The sequence below is a fragment of the Paramacrobiotus metropolitanus genome, unplaced genomic scaffold, assembly GCF_019649055.1.
Source record: "Paramacrobiotus metropolitanus isolate TYO unplaced genomic scaffold, Prichtersi_v1.0 Parri_scaffold0000167, whole genome shotgun sequence".
Classification (NCBI taxonomy): Eukaryota; Metazoa; Tardigrada; class Eutardigrada; order Parachela; family Macrobiotidae; genus Paramacrobiotus; species Paramacrobiotus metropolitanus.
Window position 1 is genome coordinate 190,883 of NW_026570387.1, and position 19,452 is coordinate 210,334.

The 19,452-nt window shown below is 48.6% G+C and overlaps 4 protein-coding genes across 9 annotated transcripts; 2 read left to right on the forward strand and 2 right to left on the reverse strand.

The window, feature by feature from the left end:
• The first annotated feature begins 1,526 nt into the window (after nt 1-1,526).
• Nucleotides 1,527-6,885, forward strand: LOC129600218 (kelch-like protein 3). Its single transcript, XM_055498670.1, has 6 exons — nt 1,527-1,916; nt 3,458-3,734; nt 3,993-4,263; nt 4,888-5,490; nt 6,265-6,339; nt 6,445-6,885. Exons 1-6 carry the CDS (start codon nt 1,894-1,896, stop codon nt 6,633-6,635), a joined length of 1,440 nt encoding a protein of 479 aa, XP_055354645.1. The 5' UTR covers nt 1,527-1,893; the 3' UTR covers nt 6,636-6,885.
• LOC129600217 (uncharacterized) lies at nt 6,792-10,927 on the reverse strand. Of its 4 annotated transcripts, none has more exons than XM_055498667.1 (5): nt 10,649-10,927; nt 9,645-10,499; nt 8,938-9,031; nt 7,550-8,377; nt 6,792-7,156 (listed from the first exon to the last, which is right to left on the reverse strand). In XM_055498667.1, coding segments are annotated over exons 1-5 (1,902 nt in total). In that variant the 5' UTR covers nt 10,650-10,927; the 3' UTR covers nt 6,792-7,032. The 4 variants fall into 4 exon arrangements, with proteins under 4 accessions (XP_055354642.1, XP_055354644.1, XP_055354641.1 ...); XM_055498669.1 differs by having other exon boundaries at nt 9,645-10,521; XM_055498666.1 differs by having other exon boundaries at nt 9,645-10,927.
• Nucleotides 10,928-11,153: 226 nt separating this feature from the next.
• LOC129600219 (uncharacterized) lies at nt 11,154-14,810 on the forward strand. Its single transcript, XM_055498671.1, has 6 exons — nt 11,154-11,436; nt 11,570-12,547; nt 13,152-13,233; nt 13,358-13,451; nt 13,596-14,381; nt 14,621-14,810. The coding sequence occupies exons 2-6, from the start codon at nt 12,431-12,433 to the stop codon at nt 14,808-14,810; spliced, it is 1,269 nt and encodes a 422-aa protein (XP_055354646.1). The 5' UTR covers nt 11,154-11,436; nt 11,570-12,430.
• Nucleotides 14,811-15,079: 269 nt separating this feature from the next.
• LOC129600220 (uncharacterized) lies at nt 15,080-19,059 on the reverse strand. 3 transcript variants are annotated; one of them, XM_055498674.1, is made up of 4 exons: nt 18,056-19,059; nt 17,863-17,976; nt 15,978-16,799; nt 15,080-15,629 (listed from the first exon to the last, which is right to left on the reverse strand). In XM_055498674.1, the coding sequence occupies exons 1-2, from the start codon at nt 18,948-18,950 to the stop codon at nt 17,864-17,866; spliced, it is 1,008 nt and encodes a 335-aa protein (XP_055354649.1). In that variant the 5' UTR covers nt 18,951-19,059; the 3' UTR covers nt 15,080-15,629; nt 15,978-16,799; nt 17,863. The 3 variants fall into 3 exon arrangements, with proteins under 3 accessions (XP_055354649.1, XP_055354648.1, XP_055354647.1); XM_055498673.1 differs by having other exon boundaries at nt 16,942-17,976; XM_055498672.1 differs by lacking the exon at nt 17,863-17,976.
• Nucleotides 19,060-19,452: the final 393 nt, after the last annotated feature.

A 19,452-nucleotide genomic window follows, 5' to 3' on the forward strand; every position in this document is an offset into this window, starting at 1 on the left:
TCGTATGTTTTGCTCTTGCTGCCCCATTCCGGTCCACGTGCTCATCAGCCCATCCTCCTACTCATCTCTCGCCGGCACCGGCTCTCGAAGATCATGCTCATAGAGACCCGTTTCAAAGTCCTGTAAACAGCGCGGGCTTGCGCCCATCTCTAGAATGCGCTATGCCCTAGTAGGCTAGTTGTACCTTTACGTGTCGAATATCCGGACCGGCTTATACATCCCCGTCGCAGAGCATTCGTTGGTTATGCGTTTGAATACATTAAGTACTTACAAATTGAGAAATTTCCGTATATACCTTCATAGCAAAATGTAGGAAATTTATTTCTCTACAATGTGGTATTTAACATACCAAAGAAAATTCGAAGCAAGCGTTTTAAAAAGAGTTAACCCTAGAAGATCCAAATCCCAGCTGTCATATTATGTTGCAAACACACACTTGGCAGTACGATGCAGTAGAGAAAACAAGACTATTTCGTTCAAACGTTTTTAAAATTGCTCCATGAAGTTATTGTGGCGTAGGGCAGCAACAGAGTTGCTGTCACTGACAGCAACTCGACTTTTGGCCATTACGGTACGCTTCGCCGCTCCCACCACAGTACAATCGGTTGGTTGATAATGCATTTTTCACTTGTGATAACTGTTTTCATAACACTTATATTTTATGAAAACATTAAAAATAGTTTTGTAAAAGCATGTTCTTTAAAAAAGATTCATTAAAATTCATTTTGTTTTCGTCCCACCGATCCCACCAATCCCATCACTTCACGTTCCCATTCCCATCACATCCCACTTCAAAAATCAGGGTGGGATGACAACCCTAGCTGTCGGTGTTTGGTCAGCTGAGAAAGCTCACTGTGTTGTGTGAAGCATGGCCGACCAAATGTACCACGACGAGATTTTATGCGACGAGTTAGTTAGTGAGTTAGTTCAACTTAGTTGCTCACGACAGCTAAGCTGTCTTCAGTGTCCTGCAACTGGAAACATGCCAGCCGCGCAATGTCCTTGTAGCCAGGAGGCTAAACTGCAAGGAAAAGAATACTAAATCGTGGAAATCAGCGATGTCTCGCACTGTGGTCAACTGGTCACATTTACTCTTTATAGCCAACGGCCACACATGCTTCAGCTTCATAATAAACTTATTTTCCTTTCCTCATAAGTCTCTTACAAACTTCCTGTTTTGTTTATATCACTCAGATTTATATTTTCATGCTCAGTTTTCATTCTAGTTTGCAATGTCGGTCGTGACATTCACCATTGAATCAAGCTCAGCGTTTCGCACAATACATTTAGGAGCTATGTACAAGTACCTAAATACAGCAATTTATCTAAAATTGAGTGCTTCATAAACGCACCGGCTTTAGCATGTTTCAGTACAGTACCCTGAACGCTATGCGACTGCCCGCTGCCTGTTCCGTGGCGGCGACCCTCTTAGCCCGGCAGCTACGGTTTTTTGTTAAAGTTTTTGCCACATCAAGCTGCAAATGCTGGCACTTCGAATATTTTTGCTGTACTGGTTTACACTTTTGCAGTTCATATTTAGTTTTGACTGAGAGAATTTTACTGTGATACGTATTTAGGTCAGCGTCCCTCAAAAACTGTACGATTGTACTGTCCTTTCTTCCCCTGAGTGCCCGCTGTCCCATCGGGAAAAATGTCAAAGTCCAGCAATACTTCTCCTCGCCATGACTGTCTCGCTGTGGATGAGTTTCTTCGTGGGATGCGCGATCTGCAGTCGACGGGAGCCCTGTGCGATGTTATGCTGCAGGGTGGCGAAGAATCTTCCGTGGGCATTCCTGCCATCGCAATGTCCTCAGCGTGCACAGCGCGTATTTTCGGGCCGTCTTCACACAGGAGTGGAAGGAGTCATCGCAGCCAGTATTCCGGCTGCGCAACATGGACAGTCGCACGTTGAACGAGTGAGTACTGGATGATACGGAGTGTAACGAAGTTTCATGGTTTAACGTCCGCACACATTCAGGGCAAGAACCCAATTCGAGGCAGCAGACACTCACAACAACAACAACTCTCCAGAATACACAGTATTTCAGATCAGCTTTAAACAAGAATACAGTAGCGTATTTAAGCACCACAACTCAGTACACCCACTCCCTTACAAACACATTTGTTGGCCCAGTCTCAGGTTCCAGAACTTTTTTCGCCATGTCTTTAAACGTACTTACCAATGCGGACAAACGTGGAAGAGGTTCAGCTGGTTCTACGATCAGTCAAAGCATTGATGTGAACTGGCAAGTTAGGAGTCGCAAACCTCAATTATTATGCAGTATTTATATGCCCGCTATCCCGAAACTGAAAAGAGTGCTTAAGAGATGTATATTTGGCAGCATAAATCGGTATGGCGTGCGGTGTGTTTTGCCTTGCCATCATTATTTCCAGGGCACACTGTCCTGCTGACCGAAAACTTGCTGGCGACTTTTTGCTGACCGACAAAACGATGACCCGACGATTTGTTGAAATGGCAAATCGTTGATAGTCATCTCGCTCGGGCCCGTCGCGAGACCCCCGTTAGTTTTTCAAAAAGCTTCTCCTCCCGGGGTTTTCATCGCACATTTTTTCTGAATATACCGTACCGTTAGAACCGCCGTGAAATTCTGAACAAAATGGTTGAGGCCGATTTTCGAAATTCGCTTTTTCTCAAAGTCGACATCATAGGGCGGTCGCCAATGCGACACCGTACAATTTGGGGTTTCCCCCTTGACCACCCCAGATTAGGGGAAAACCACAAAAATTAGACTGTCGTACGGTCGACCGCCCTGTAACTTGATTCTGGGGAGAAACGAATTTCGAAAATCGGTTACAACCATTTTGTTCAGAATTTTGCGGTGAGTTTATTGGTGTATTCAGAAAAAATCTAGCATGAAAACTGTGGATGGAGTAGATTTTTGAATTTTGTAAGGGAAAACTGCCCAAAAGGAAGATGTCGCACTAGCGACCGCCCGTGAATGTCGAATCTTGGGGGCTAACGAATTTTGAAAATCGGCCTCAACCATTTTGTTCAGAATTTTACGGCGGTTCTAACGGTATATTCAGAAAAAATGTGCGATGAAAACCCCGGGAGGAGAAGCTTTTTGAAAAACTAACGGGGGTCTCGCGACGGGCCTGAGATTCTCGCTCAATGACCTTTTGTGAATACCGACAACTTCCTTGTGACATTTTCCTGGCTCGAAAAATCTAAGAGACCTAAGAAAACTAACAAATCTAAGATCCCTACGAAATCTAAGAGAAAAACAACAAGTAGCTAAGAAAACACAACCTAACGTATCGAACCGAAAAGCAAGTAGTCGGTCAACAAACGGGTTTCGGCAGAACGTCGGTCAACGATTTAGCAGGAAAGCGAATTGTCGGTCACCGAATTGTAGGTCGGCGCCTTGACGTACTTTATTTCCAGACTCCAGTGTAGTGTAAATGACGATGATTGGATGGTTTTTTCGCTGTGTAGGCTGGTGGAGTACGCGTACACTCTGCATCTTAGCCTCACCGCTGACAACGTGGCGTCCATACTGATTGCGGCGCAGTTCCTGCAGATGGACCGCGTGGCCGGACTGTGCTGGGAGTACGTGCAGCAGCACCTGAACACATCCAACTGCCTGGCCGTCCACGCTCTGGCCTCCACTCACCACCATCCCCGTGTGGCCGCGGCCGCTCTGCGCTTGCTCCACATGCACTTTCCGCAGTGGGCGCAGAGTCCTGAGTTTCTACAGGTGGACGCGCAACAGGTGCTGGCCGTGAGATGGAGGGCGTTGTATGGCAGCTACATGAATTTATGTGTAGTATTACGTGTGCTTGTGCGTTGATTTATTCACCATATTTACATCAAGGAGCACCACTCAGTAAACACTAACAAAGTAAAGAATTTGTCCCAATTAACATGAGAAGGGACAGTGCTTTTACGAACTTAAAATCGGTTGGGTCGATAGCCGACAATATTTGGTAGTAACGGCGGAATGTCTCAACTGTACAGTCCTTTTTTGCAGTTGACTGCCCTGATCGCATCGGAAGACGTGGAGGTCTTCAGTGAGGATCAGGTGCTGGGGGCGGTGCTGCGTTGGTTGGATCACGACCGTCCCGGCCGATTGGTGCACGTGGCGTCGGTCTTGCAGAATATCCATGCTCCCTTCCTGAGCGACCACTGCCGACAGGAGTACGCGGCGGCTCTTGCCAGTGCTTCGCCGTGCCAGTCCACAGTGGCCGCCAAAGAACTGCATGCCGGGGAAGTGGCTATCACCACGCCCCGCCATTCATACGGTAAGGACCATGTTGTTCTATTCCCCGATTTGTAATGGTGAAATAGCTGTACGGTAGGTCTTTGTTGCTGTTTTTGTCGGATGATATGCAAGCTTGTCCGGTAATTTCCTGCGTAAAGGTACAGACAGCACATATTTAGCGTGCAAAGTTTTGCGCTATGACGGTTGCCACTACACTGCACCGTGAATTTGTATATTTCGCTGTGTTGATTCGTCGGAAATTACGGACAAACTTGTACACCTCGTGTCTGTCCGTCTGAGAAAGTACAGACCTTTTACTTCCAGCATTACAAGTACGCATGTTGCAGAGAAACCAAGACTTTGTTATTGTTTTCTTGGTTCCGTGAACGCCAATACTGTCACAGTTGAACATCACTCGTGCAGTAAACTCTGTGAGATCGAACAACTGCGAAAACTGAACAACTGCGAATATTGAACGCTCGTGTAGGAACCGGCGCGTCTCGTATACTGCAAAAGCTACTGCGAATATTGAACAGTTGGTTACTATGAACACTTTTGAAGCAACCGGAGGTGTTCAGATTACACAGGTTTTACTGTATTCGCATGCGAAGAAATATATGACGCTTGGGGTAAATGCGGGATCTCATTCATAATGGTCTTGCAGGTGCGCAGGAAGTGATCGTCTGCGTTGGCGGTGGCGAACCCCTCATGTATGATGCTTGCGTTGAGGCGTTCAGCCCGTCGATTCCAGCCGTCTGGCACCTGGCCGAACTACCCATTCCCGCCGACTGCTACAAAATAGCACTGCTGGACGCCAGCACCATTGCGGTTTCTCACTTTGCTGGCATGTATACAGTACAGCGCGACAGCCGCTACACCGGTCTGCGTGGCGAGTGGCGCGAGATGCCCCCGATGCAAACACCGCGCCGGGACTTCGGCCTTGCCGCGCTGAATGGTCGCATTTACGCCGTAGGCGGCATTGAGGTGGACAAACTCGGTACACTGGCGTCCGTAGAAGCGTACGATCCCACCCAGGAAACGTGGAGCGCCGTCGCGCCGCTGCCCGTGGAACTGAGCGGCGTGAGGACCGTGGGGTGCGACGGTCGACTGTTCGTGTTCGGCGGGGACGGGAGGGAGGAGGATGTGGGCCGCTGGGCCTTCTGCTACGATCCCGCTGGCGATACGTGGACCCGACTGCGCGACATGCTGATCCCTCGCGACTTTTGCAAGGCCATCGTGGCTCCCAGTGGGCTGATCTACGTTATTGGTAAGAATGGTAACTCAGCACTCGTGACGGTACAATTAACAGTAACGAGCCATAAGTGAATCACGCGCTAGAGTAGAGAGTGTATCGTATCATAGAGGCAGCCATAAGTCGGCTGCCCGTGGTGATCTCAGCGAGGGAGGGCGGTCAGATGAAGTCCTGTCTGTTGAGGAAATTCCGAAAAACGGCGATGGAACGGAATCGAACCGCTGGCTACCGAGTGTGATCCACGTAGCACAGCCACTGTGCCATCGCCGCTGTTGGCGAAAATCAAGATATTTGTGCTTGAGCTTGAGCCAACCAGGTAGGCGGCGGATGGGCGGCTGCTGTGTGTACAGAGGATTCTCCTCTCACAATCGCCAGTACGGTAGTTAGCCAGCTTCATTTATTTTTCACTTTACTGATATTTTTCTTTTGGTTTCTTGTTTGTGTGGGATCAAAGCTCCTTTCGTCACTATATAGTATGGACAGTCTGTATGGTTAACAACTCAGAGGGAAGGCGTGTTCGTCTCAGTTTTGAAAATGGCTGATGTCCATGTATGTAAAGTGAACAGTATGAAAAATATCGATGATTTCCGGCCGATATCGTTAGTGTGCATTGTGGAGTATACCGAAAGTGTTCGAGCGTTATGTACAAACACAGCTGACCGCCTTTCTAATGTGGCATAGCCTGCTGTCAGCACGGCAGTCCGGCTTCCGCCTGCGGCTGGGCATTGTCAGATTGTGGTCAGTTTGTGTGACCCAATGGATGGTGTATGCTGTGTTGTGAATCACTAGGTGGAGCGGAGGTCGGGGTACCGTCAAAGCGCGTTGATGCCTATGACCGCGTCAGCGATCAGTGGGTGCGAAAAGGTAAGTGCAATTCCGCTGTCGATATCACTGCCTGTCGGTGTGTCAGTACGACTTGCATGGGATGTCCTTCAAAACCGTGATATCAGTGTCGCTGTGTGATTACAGCGGATCTGATCGTGGAGCGCGATTCTCCCGGATGCGCTTGTCTGGATGGAAAACTGTACGTTCTTGGAGGGGATGTTGACAGCATCGAAGTGTACGACGAGGAGACGGACAGGTGGAGCCTGCTGGAGTGCCGACTACTGGACCCCCAGACAGACTTTGACTGTGTCGTGATGAAGCTGAAGCGCGAGTGAAGTGCGAGCGAGAGCTGGATCTTTCCGTTGACGGCCGTATCGTGTTCGTTTTATTGGTCATAGGGTTATCTGTACAGCGGGTTATTATGTTCTTAGGTTTCTATCAAAGTTCTGTTTCTATTACATTTGAAAGGTAGCGATCTGCGATTTGTGGATCTGCAAGGGCTCTACGTAGAGACCCTATGGTCTGTTCTTTTACTGTAAGCGTGTAACACTGACGGCTACCATCGAACTTGCCCGAACACGGGAAGTGGCTGGCCATTAAAAGCGGATGAACATGGAAAGTTTGTTATGCTGACCATTGCAGCACTAGTACATAAAGAAGAGGAACACCAGTTAATTTATTTTAAAGTGAATGCGGTTTAATATCCCCACGTTTCTTCTGCATTCGGCTGGATCAGTCGGGGAAGAATTCATCCAGAATGTGCATGGCTAAGCGACTGAGAACCGCCGCATTCAGTTGCCGCAAGTCAGCGCCATCCCACGGCTGAGGAAGGCCATCGGGTCCAACACTGCTGAACCTGATCAACCAACAGACCTGCTGCACAATTACTACTTATTGGACAATGTTCGTCTAAATGATTGAGAGGCTTATGCCGATAACCAAACCACAAGTAGAATTTCGAGAAAACACACGAGTCACGATTACGCTGGCCGTGTTAAAAATTCTAGTAATTAAAATGAGTTTTTTATAAATCCTGGAGATGGGAGAATGTTAGATTGTCTGAATCTGGCGACTTTTTTAAACCAGAAAGAATTAGTACGGTGGAAAATAAATTAGTAGATGCGTATTTCCATCACAATCCTTACATACTCGTGCAGTTTTATAGTCTGCTGCTCGGATACGACTTTGCGCTGCTGTCTGTCGACTGTCAGCATCATAAACATTTTTCTCTGAGTCCAGCATCACTTACAGATTGAGGAATATGCGGATACCGGTCCATTGGTCGGGATAGGCCAGCGACCGCACCCAGCGAAGTAACATCCCCGTGACCTTTTCAGTCATGGTCTGACTGACAGGCGGGCAGTTGTCATTGACCGCCGTGATAAAGCGCTGGGACTGTTCAGCGGCCGTCTCGGTGCAGTGGAAACGCAGGAACGGAATACGAATCTGCAGATGTGCGCCGCGTGCCTTAACCATGTCGCCCGCCCTCTGACCGCTGTCGTCCAGCCATGCCAGGTCGGCGGGAGCGAAGAAGAACAGCTGGTCCATTAAGGAATTGCCAGAACCCGTTGGAATGGCTGCGTTGTAGTCGACCAGCAGTAGCTGCCGGCACACTGTCATCCACTGACGAAGGCCGCGGCATTCGTACCGCGAAGCCTCCTCTCCGGGCATACGTCCAGTATCCATCAAAGCCGAGAGCGCTTCCGGAAGATCACCGGTGTTTTTGATGACGAGTAATGGCACACGACGATCTTTGGCGCCGAGTATGTGCCGGATCAGCCGCACCATGTTCCGGCACTCTCTCCTCCGATCAAAATTTAGCTGCCTCTCGAAGTCTGACAAATCTGCTTTTGAGATCGTAGCAGAATGTCCCTGGTCGTCCAGCAGTACCACGGTGTGTATCGATACGGTCAGGCTTCGGTCCAGTAGCGACACGACTTGGTATGTGTGAAACTGGCATTCAGCGTTGATTTCGTGTTGCACAGGTTTTCCAGCGAGCAGTCGTGGTATGGTGAGAATAATCTGCCGCTGGCTCGCAGCGTACTCTCCCAACAGCAGCGACCAGAGCGCGCATACCCTTTAAAACTTAAACTATTTCAAAGGTGACATGTTAGAGCTTTATATCCGCCGGCGGTGAGAAACGGGCTAAGTAAGTAAATTAATGCTAGACCGCCTGCAGAATAAATTACCGTAATTATCGATTTATAACCCCAGGGTTACAAATATTTCGAACGCCTCACGGGGTGGGCTCTAATTACGGGCATGGTCTTGTACTCGTATTTAGGGGGCTTCAAGTTTTCAAACCAACGTTTTGGGATTTCACAATATGGGCTTTACGGCATTTAATTAAGCCCATGGGCCTATATTTCGGGAGGGGGGCGGCTTCTAATTTCAAACGACCTTAGGGGTGCGCTTTAATTACATGGGGGAGCTCGAATCCGATAATTACGGTATACAGCGTATACTGTATGCCACCCCTTGCACTGCGAAGTTTAGCAACTTCAACCAAAGTGTTCATTTACCCAATCAGTTGCCGCAAAGTTGCTTTCAGCGCTTAGTCGTCCACTGACCATCGTACATAGTCAGTGGACGACTAAACGAATGGAATAGTGCATCTTAGCAAAAAAGTAGACGTACCGATTTAGCCGTAATTGAGTTACCACATCGAAATGCAGCAAAATGTGCCCCAAAATCGGATATGGGAGATCATTAATGTGCACTGCTTCCTCATCTACAAGATAAACCGATTGTTCAACCCAAAACTGATGACTCGCAATTTTCCCATCGACTGTCACGAGTCGAACTAGCGCGTTTTGTTAGACCCTCTTAGTGTTCTTCGCTATCTCAGGCTTTCTTACAGATGTTTTTAGATTTCTTGGTTTTATTAGCCGTCGCCAGGTGACGGTCGACGGAGTGTGAGTCGACAATATAATGTCGACCAACCAGAATTCTCGTTAGTATCCAATGTTCTTGGAACCACTACGCTAAATCACGGTGCACGTCGGTGTCACGGTGTACACTGTAACCGCCTATGAAGGCAGTCAGGCATAGAAGTGCCCCTATTTAATGGTCTTTCTACTGGATTGAAAGTGTCTCTGATCTGGAATTATCCATTTTATGTATTTGCTCCCATTTATTCCTTTTAGTGAATAAAAGCTATTATTTAGGGATACCCCAGGTTTCCCCACATTGTAGGTTTATAGGATATAGGTAGTACAGTGGAACCTCGCAACCCTGAACACCCTCGGTACGTAATTTCCTGTTCAACGTTCGAGGTGTTCACCGTTCGGGGTGTTCAAAGTCGGATCGAAGTTCCACTGCACTACAGAACCTATGACACTAACCAGGTTGCACGGTCCCCATTATATCCGCCTCACTGTTAATACCCGGCCTTATCCTCGGCTTCTGCGCCGTGAGGCATTCCAGGCAGGCTTCTTTCAGGGCATCCGCCGTCCAGAACTTACTGCGTCCGAATGCATCACCGTGCACTTCGGCGCAGACGAACGACACCGTCCCCGTGTCCACCCGGGCAAAAACCCGAAAGTCCACATCCACGCAATAGAACGCCCGGTGATCGGTAGGGGCCGAAGGTGAATGTAGTCGGGTGCACTGGAACGACCTCTCCTCCTCATCGATGGGAAAGGACCGGGCAAACTGGCAGCTGGTGTCACACAGCGTGTCAATGTCACCCCTGCCCAAAGTTATCCGGCACGCCCATCCCACAAACTTCGGCAACAACGCCACATCCCGCAATAACTCTGCCGGCTCAAAAGGGACGACGTGCTTCCTGTACACGAATTGTGTTTTGGCGTCGGAAAAGCTGGGTTCATTGTGCGTCGGAAGCTCCGTGACAATCTGGCAGATATCGACGATGCAGGCCCGATTGGCACCATCTGGACGGACACCAACCAGGGCAACAAATATTTTGTCCCACACTTCGCGAGTAATGGTCGCTGGGCGAAATACCATTGGTCCACCCTGGGTATCCCGCAGAGCCACCTGGATAGAGCTGCCACGGTTTTGAGGCCCCCATTGACGCAGGAAATTGTGTGGCCAGATGTGACGGGTGAGGATCCATTCGGGGCGGACGGTCGGTGAATCGAAGTCGACAAGGAAGCGGTCGCCGTCAATGTCCTGCACGTAGCCCAACCACCACTGGTCGTTGTCGCGCTGCACCAGCACCGTGTTCCCGAAGTTCACTTCGCGGGCGTTGGAGTGAAACTGGCGATAGTATAGCGGTGATGCGTACATAATGTTTTTACCGCCAATATCAGGTTCACGTTCACATAAAGAAGCCTGCGCTGGTATACACTAATTAAACTGATTCAAAATTCAAATCAGTACGCACTTTATGGTAGTCTGGTAGGTCGTCGATGGCTTCCGGCTGTAGTGATTGGTGAGTAGTGAGTTGCTAAATCCGTAGAAGCTGCAGGAACATCGCGTAAAAATCTAGCCAGATCATTATACTCCCATAGACACAGCCACTTGCACACTACCGGAACAGTACAATAGGGAATCGGATGCAGAAACCCCACCGCAAAGGCTTATGCAGATTCACAACGATTTATTTACCGTTCGTTTGGCTCCACAGCTCCATACTCTATACGGTAAAACGGAAACACTTGAGATGCTCTTGTTGGCGGTGTTTAACTGCATGTGCTCGCTTGCATGCTGACATGAATGATTGTGCCGCATCGAGTGCCGGTACGGTGGTGCATGACTCACGTCAACGCAGCCGGTGCAACGTCGACAGTTTTTAACTTGTAAGGCTAACTACAATCGATTTTTACCGCTTGAAGAAGCCTACATTACAATGTCATAAGTTCCTGTGGCTTCCGTTGGACCATCTTGACATAATTCTGATTCCGCGACAGAGCCTGACATTGAGGTTTTTTTTATTTTAACGCTCTTTTATCAGTATCGCCTTTAATTTTCTGAGACGTGTTGTATGAAAGATATTGTGCGTACTCTACTGCTGTTAAGATAAAAGTGGTATAAAGAAGCGAAACGCAAAATCTCTGCACTCGGTTAGATGCTTTTAGAGAGGACACAGGAGAAAACGGTCCACTCAGTTCCTGAAGCAGAGAAATCGGTGCTGCTTTGATGCTGCTTGCGTTCAGGAAACGTTCTGTATCGGTAAGAGGCTGTATGAAATGTACAGTATTTATGATATGTCCTGAAATAATGTACTTACTGCGCAATTTGGCATTTAACCAATGTTCATGTGAGTAGCTCAATAAAACCTCTTCACCTTCGATGTTTTTCGTAGATGCGGCAATGTGAGAGAACCCATTGACGCGGACTTTAAATTTGATTACTCAATAAAGCAACACTCACCATGTACGCATCACCGCTGTACTTTCGCAAGCTGCACACGGGCGCTCGCGAGGTGAACTTCGAGAACACGGTGCTGGTGCGGCGCGACACCGACCAATGGTGGTTGGGATACGTGCAGGAAATCGACGGCGACTACTTTCTCATTGACTTCGACTCGACCACCAACCGCCCCGAATGGATCCACTCCCGTCATCTTTGGCCAGACAATTTCCTCCGCCAAACGGGGGCTTCGAATCGTGGTCGTTGCGTGCACGTGGCAGTGCGGGATACCTTCGAAGGACCGATGGTGTTCCGACCCGGGACGATCACGCGCGAGGTGGCTGCCATGTTTTACGGTGTCCGCCTTGACGGTGACCCTCCAACTAACACGGTTCTCATCGCGGATGCGTCCCAATTCGTCTCGCAACTGCCGACGCCCGATGTCCGGTGCATCTTCTTCGGAGGCCACACGAAATACGTCTACCGCCAGTATGTCATCAACTTCAAGCAGGCGCGGTTATTGCGCGCTGTGGAGTTCTTGCCCCGAGCTGTGGCACGGGCGTGCCGGGTCACGTTGGGTCCTGGTGATGGGGTCTGCGGCGTTGCCTGCCATTTTGACTGGTCGGTGCCCATCGGCTCGGCGATCGCCATGTTCCATTGCGCCGGATTGCATCGTCCCACACCGTCGGGGCCCAGCGGAATTTAGGCGAAGTTTTATAGATTCGATGTGGGTTGTCGGGTGTTTGCGCGGGTGGACACGGGGACGGTGACCTTTGTCTGCGCCGAAGTGCACGGTGATCCCGCCGGACGTAGTATGTACTGGACTGAAGATGCTTTGAAGAAGGCCTGCCGGGACTGCCTCAGACAGCAACAGGAGCTGCGAGCGCCTAGTACAAGGTGGCTGAGCAAAATGGTGGTCTGGTTTACCAAGGTGCGCTGGGCTCCTTTAATGCTTGAATCACAAAATTTTTAGTTGCGTTCGAAAGAGCAGTGTTTACAACATACACCAGTACAAGTAGCTTTAAGCAAGAATCTGTATTTTTTATGAACATTTTTGAAAAACTGGGTGGTGCTGGAGAACGAAAACATTTGCTTAACCTATTTTTAAAGGGAATGACCCAGTACATGGGATCAAATTCGTGCGCATGCACGAAAACTTTCACTTTCTCGCTCACTCTTAATTTCCCAAACACTTATTGTTTTGTTTTGTGAAGTACAGTAGCAAGTGAATTTTTATACATTGGCTCAAAAACCGTTTGTGCGCACAACATTCGGTTCGGGAGTTATGGTTGTTAAGCAATTCCAAAAGGTTTACTACTAACTGCGCTCAGGTGTACTGAAAATCCAATAGACCGACCTACTTTAAATCCTATATGTAAACGCACATTTGCATGAAGATCGCATGTACACAAAATGGTTTTTCGTGAACGCTGCAGAAAGTCGAAGTGCCAAAAACTGGCCAACTGAAACTCATTTTGGCAATTGGACGATCTCTTAGCGCCATTTGCCCATTAAACCGACATTTTTTGTTCTAGACTACTGTGCAAATTAGAATGCGAAGAGTGATTCGCGAAAATCACACCAAACGTGGACACCGCCATTCCGTTCACCAAGCCGGTAATATGTATCTGCGAAGGTTTGCATCCAATTACAAAATATGCTTTGAAAGCAAGGCGAAAGAGTGTTTTAGAGTGCGTGGTCAATTTCGGTAGATGTGCACGCCGGATTACTGTACTTGCAGAGGTGGAAGAGATCCACATCAATGACCTTCCGTATCCGATTCTGGCGCACATTCTGCATTGTCTCGATCTAATTGGTCAGCTGCGGATACAGCGGTAAGTTGTCAATACTTTTTGCATAAGTGCTTTTCATGTAGGTTGACAAGTTGAAATATTGTAGTGAGAAGGAGTGTTGGTGTTCAGAACAAAAGAATTTACAAACATACTGAGACCTATCTTTTGATTGCCACTTGCAATTAGGGTGTGCGTGCTGTGGAAACTTCTGTTGGAACAGTCTACCGCCAGTCAACGGCACATGATTCTCGACTTCCCGCTGCTGGCCGCAGGAAAACCGGTACATGAGAAATCCGGTGATAGCGCCTTTCGATTAAACGTCGAAAGACACTATTATACATACCAACTCGTGGCGCTGCTTGACCGCCACCTTGGCTTAACCAATATGGACACCGTGGCGTTGGTGGCGACTGCGGGACATACGGGTTATAATTCACGGAAAGCATGTCACGCTCAGATGCGCGATATCCGGCACATCTTCCAAGCCAAAGATCTTCGCCTGCCGCTGATTATTATCAAAGACAGCGGAGACCGTCCGGAAGCGGCATTGATGCATATGACCGTCATGACGGCGGAGACGGACGGGTACCGCTGCCGGGTGCTGTCCCAGTGGATGGGCGTGTGCCAGCAACTGCTGCTGATTAACTACACCACGTCCCTGCCGACGGGTCTGCATTCCCTACTCGATCTGCTCTTCGGCCCCGACGCCAGTAAGACGACCTGGGAAGATGGTGGGGATGTGGCGGCGCGCTGGATGGAGCGCGACACGCTGACCATCACTATTCCGTTCCTGCGCTTTCACTGCACGGAGACGGGTAAGGAGCAGCGCGGGCGCTTTATCGCGGCGGTGAATGACCACTGTCCGGCCGTCAGTCAGGGGATAACCGCAAAGGTCACCAAAATGTTGGCACGCTGGGTGCAGACGTTGGTCTATCCCGATCAGTGGACTGGGATTTGCCAATTCCTCATCCTGTAAGTGCTATATGGTTTAGAACACTACCTGACAGCTTAAATTTCAACACTACAAACCAACCCAGATTTCTAACTTCTTGTACCGATTTATTTGGTAACCTACTCAAAACAACCGTAGCATTTCCTTCGTCAACACTTTAACTAAACCGCTGCTTGAGAAAAGCAGTAGAACCTAAATGATCTAGTACGTACAACGCAGTACTGCTTAAAATGGCACTCGCTGTTGCTGTTGTTCTCAGGTTCAGCAGTGTGGACCCTGATGGCCGTCCACAGCGGTGGGATGACGTTGACTTGCGGCAATTGGATGTGACGGTGCTCAGCCGCTTAGCCATGCACATGCTGGACGAATTCTTCCAAGACTGGTTGGAGCCGATGCATGTCGATGGAGGGAAACCTTTCACATGTCTTCAGCTGTCTAAAAAATACTAATGTGCCGATGGGCTATGGCCACCACGGCAGAGGCGAAGAAAGATCAATACCGCGGATTTTCGCGCGTCAATTGCACAACAGTAATCACGCTTCAAACTTATACGTTTATTTATACTTCAAACTTATACGTTTGTTTTCGTGATTCACTATGCTGGTGCCATGTGGTGCGTCTTGTGCGGACCTACACACCGGGACCTTCGCTTTACACACCGTCCTTTTTTTAGTAAACGTTTCCGATAACCTTGCGTTACGTTGCTTAGTCGCTCATGCATCCAAAACCTTTTCAGAAAGAGCCATTATTAGGCACGACGGATCATTCGCACGCAAAGCAAATAAAGTTAAACAAGCTAGCCATGGGCTATAACATACAAGAAACAAAAGATTGGCACAAACGTACGTAAAATGAAGAAAACAGACATCAACCAAAAGCTAACTGCACTACCAGTTTAGGTACACAAGTATGTATCAGTAGAGAGCATAAAAACAGAAGAAGCACGTCGAAGAGTACTGGTACTGGTGGACGAACTAACTTCTAGTTACATGTCATGTCACAGATCACTAAGGCAGGAGCCAGACTGAATGAATTGCTACCGCAAACGTAAGTCAGTTTTTTGAACCAAATTAGCGTACAACCGCGTAATAACTTGCATGGCGTTTCAATCTGTAACACAGTCTACTGTACATGTCGGGTTTAATCAGTCTTGGAAGTATTCATCCAGAATGTGCATGGCTAAGCGACTGAGCACAGCCACTTCCAGCTGTCTCAAATCAACATCATCCCACGGCCGAGGACGGCCATCCGGACCAGTACTGCTGAACCTGATGTAAAAAAACAAAATCCTTGCATGAAAAGGATAATTAACATAAGCGAAGCAAAGCTTTGAAACGAAACACTCTAGTAAGTACTAAATAATCAAGTTATGCGTAAAAAATAACTTCCGAAAGCAAAGCAAGCATTACTATACCCTAACCCTGCTTGACGGAAATTTGTACGCTATGAGCGATACGGTGCTGTACTGCTGCATAGCCGCATAAATTTTCAGCCGATTCGCGTTCGCATGCACTAGCTGCAAGCCGTGCATGTGAATGATGAACTCGATCGTAAAAGTGCTTGTGGCTGCACTGTACAAATTTCCGTCAAGTGCACGGTTAGGGTACACTACTTACAGTTTGAGAAACATGCGAATGCCGACCCATTGGTCGGGTTAAGCCAGCGTCTGCGCCCAGCGTGCCAACATCCCCGTGACCTTTTCGATCATTGGCTGGATCACGGCCGGACAGTGTTCGCTAACCGCCGCTATGAAACGCCGGCACTGTTCCGCGGCCGTCTCCGTGTAACGGAAACGCAGGAAGGGAATGCTGATTCGCAGATGCGCACCGTATTCACCCCCTCCACGCCACATTCGATGGCCGTCCTCCAGCCAGGTCCAGTCGGCACTGAAAAAGAAATCCGCGTCCAATAAAGAATTATTAGAACCCGTCGGAATGGTCACGGTGAGGTTGACGAGCAGCAGCTGCTGACACGCACGCATCCATTGGGACAGCTCACGGCACTCGTACTGGTTAGCCTCCTCTCCCACGCTGCCTATATCCAGCAACACTGAGTGCGGTTGCGCAAGATCTCTGCTTCCTTTAATTATGATTAGTGGGACACGATGATGTTTTGCTTTGAGTGTATGCCGGACAACCCGCATTCTGTCACGCAAATCGTTCCTCTTCATATAATCAGCCAGTCCGGCAGTGTCGAGCATATCTATCATCTTCATTACATTGGAATGTCCTTCGGTGTCCACCAACGCCACAGTGTGCGTCCAGCTGGAAAAACTGCGGTTCAGCAGACGGACAAGTCGGTACGTATGATAATTGCATTCTGCGTTAAACTGTTCATCCACAGGTTTTTCAGCGAGCAGCCGCGGTATGTCGAGAAGCAGATGCCACTGTTTTCCAGCAGCGTAGTCTTCCAAAAGGAGCCTCCATAGCACGCATACCCTTCAAATTACAAACACGCTTTTTCACATGCGTTTACAACACAATCACAGTGCAGTCTAATGATTTTAATGCACTGCCGTGAAACCGCAGATAAAAATTCATTCAACGTTGGCTGGCATTGAGTTGCGGATGAAATACATACCTACAAGCCGGCTCCACAATTGATTGCGTAAAGATACATGAATGATGTACTGGAAATCGGCGTTTAAAGTGACAGCCACTGCATTACACACTTAGCGTAACCCATGAATTCCGATTTTTCACTGCACATTTACACAACCCATTATGAATCTGGCTTGTAAGATTCCGAAAACTATAAAAGCGGTGGACGATTTGGGCCGGCACGGGCTCCGATGTAAATGGTCAGCAGGAAGAATACCACGACACGACTGTATAAGCGGGGAAATCACCCGCGGACCGGAAACGACCGGTTTTCCAGCAAGAATGCAGTTAAAAGATCTTTCCGTGAAAGATAAGATAAGGCCAGTGCGATCACACTGGTACCATGGGAGCGCGGAAAGCCTCTGGAAGACGATGTAAGTGACTCATGTAACCATTGTATTCTGCGTGTACTAACTCGCTGCTTCGGACATCAGCCGTACCAGTGCGAACGCCGAAGCAGCTGCTGAACACGCGGAAAGGGGGAAACTGACAAAACACGCCTAGCTATAACCAAGATACGATTTTGTAGGTGCAGCCTTTGAAATTTACGGACCCTGAAGAGATGGAACCAAAAGCTAGCGGAGAAGGTTGGAAACGATATAGCGACTTTGACGAAAGAAGCGGGCGAAAGAGTGTGTTAAGCAGCGACTCTCTATGCAAATACAACGTGGAAGTGCTTCTGGTATGAATTTTGTGGCTGGTACTTAGTTTGTAACCGATATTATATGACACTTGTTAAAAGGCACTTGTAGCCTTATTAAAGCGGTTTCTTAGATTACAGGTACTGTATTACCTACCACTACCGTTACCGTGCAAACCAAACACTCGTCCTACCATTTTCCCGAATTTAAATTTGATACCATTTCCCTTTTCACCTTGAGTAAAGCCTGAAGTGACCTACACTAGCGATTTATTTGCACTTGCATAAGCTGTAGCCGAGTAATCATGTCGAAATGTAGCAGAATGTTCGCCAGAATAGGATATGCCAGCTCATTGATATGCATTTCTTCGCCATCTGCAAAAATTATCGGCTTATTAAGCCTGCTTTGATTCCACTAGATTTCCGGGTTATCGTCCTTGTTGTAAACACTTACCGGTTTGGAAGGTGTCAGTTAGGCCATCCTCACAGAGAATACCAGGAGCGAGCCTCGGTTGTTGCGCCTTGAGGCAAGCGTCGCACGCTTCCCTCAGGTCGTCGTCAGTCCAGAACATACTGCGTCCGAATACGTTGTCGTGCATTTCGACGCAGACGAACGTCACCGTTTCGGTGTCCACCCTTGCAAACACCCGACAGCCCACATCAAACATGTAAAACGAGAGCGAATGCAATCCAGCACAGCGGAAAATCTGTTCCCCCGAGCCCACGGCATTTGCCAGGGCGAATTCGCAGTCCGCGTCACACTCGGTGTCACCCGGACCCAACGTGATGCGACACGTCCGTCCCACAAATTTCGGCAACAGTGTCACATCACGCAATAGCTTCGCTTGCTCGAAGGGGACGACGTGCTTCCGGTAGACGAATGTCGTCCCGCTCTCGGCAAAACTGGGCTTGTTAGGGATCGGCAGTTCCGTGACGATCTGGCACGTATCGACGATGCAGGCCTGGTTGTGATCAGCACCATCTAATCGCACACCATTAAACATATTGTTACACAATTCGCGAGTGATAGTTCCCGGCCGGAAGACCATCGGTCCGCCGGGGACGTCCCGTAGCGCCACCTGCACGGACTGACCACGATACGAAACACCCGACTGGCGAAGGAATTCGTGCGGCCAGAGCTGACCGGATTGGATCCATGCGGGACGGTCGGTGGTCGAGTCGAAGTCAACGAGGAAGCGGTCGCTGTCAATATCTTGAACATAGCCCAACCACCACTGGCCGGTGTCGCGCCGCACCAGCACCGTGTTACCAAAGTTCACCGCGCGTGTGCTCGTGCGAAACTGTCGAAAGTATAGCGGTGATGCGTACATGGATGCTTTATAGACCATAGACTGAGTTGATCGAAGCAAAATTACCAAACTACCTTAATAAAGTGCCCAAGTGATGCAACACCTCTGAAGAACTTCAGAATGCTGAAATAGGCTGTGGAAAATGTTGTCTATCCTCATCACTTCTCACTGGTGATCACCATCTGTATGCATGTACCGCAACATGCGGTAAAACTAAGAACTCGTTTAACCCGTTTAACACCATGTGCTCGCGTTCCTGTTCACGTCTGTCATCTGTTGCCGGCGTGGCGAGTGACTCATATACAGGTGCTACGATGCTGGCTCAGAGCTAGAAAGTCTACAATGCGCTAAATTACCACAATCGTTCAATTGTTATACAGCATCCACCGAACAGCAACCCAAACTCATCAAGGTAGCGTTAGAAAAACAATAAATGCACTTAACGTGGTTCTGTTCACTGTTCCCAACAAATTTTTCAGAACCTGCTTCAAAATAGCAGTCACATGGCCGTAATAAAACGAAATACTATAAAGTGTAAAGC

What these genes read in the sequence shown, in the direction of transcription:
- LOC129600220 (XM_055498672.1), bottom strand. Translation starts at nt 18,950, where the DNA reads ATGGTCTATAAAGCATCCATGTACGCATCACCGCTATACTTTCGACAG. An exon ending in AACTGACACCTTCCAAACCG is followed by an intron (nt 16,800 to 18,055) that starts GTAAGTGTTTAC and finishes TGTAATTTGAAG; the next exon opens with GGTATGCGTGCTATGGAGGC.
- LOC129600219 (XM_055498671.1), top strand. Translation starts at nt 12,431, where the DNA reads ATGTACTGGACTGAAGATGCTTTGAAGAAGGCCTGCCGGGACTGCCTC. An exon ending in TGGTGGTCTGGTTTACCAAG is followed by an intron (nt 12,548 to 13,151) that starts GTGCGCTGGGCT and finishes TTTTTGTTCTAG; the next exon opens with ACTACTGTGCAAATTAGAAT. An exon ending in CCATTCCGTTCACCAAGCCG is followed by an intron (nt 13,234 to 13,357) that starts GTAATATGTATC and finishes CTGTACTTGCAG; the next exon opens with AGGTGGAAGAGATCCACATC.
- LOC129600218 (XM_055498670.1), top strand. Translation starts at nt 1,894, where the DNA reads ATGGACAGTCGCACGTTGAACGA. An exon ending in CACGCCCCGCCATTCATACG is followed by an intron (nt 4,264 to 4,887) that starts GTAAGGACCATG and finishes ATGGTCTTGCAG; the next exon opens with GTGCGCAGGAAGTGATCGTC. An exon ending in TGGGCTGATCTACGTTATTG is followed by an intron (nt 5,491 to 6,264) that starts GTAAGAATGGTA and finishes GTGAATCACTAG; the next exon opens with GTGGAGCGGAGGTCGGGGTA.
- LOC129600217 (XM_055498666.1), bottom strand. Translation starts at nt 10,551, where the DNA reads ATGTACGCATCACCGCTATACTATCGCCAGTTTCACTCCAACGCCCGC. An exon ending in AATGGGGACCGTGCAACCTG is followed by an intron (nt 9,032 to 9,644) that starts GTTAGTGTCATA and finishes TTTATCTTGTAG; the next exon opens with ATGAGGAAGCAGTGCACATT. An exon ending in ATCCGCATATTCCTCAATCT is followed by an intron (nt 7,157 to 7,549) that starts GTAAGTGATGCT and finishes TTGGTTGATCAG; the next exon opens with GTTCAGCAGTGTTGGACCCG.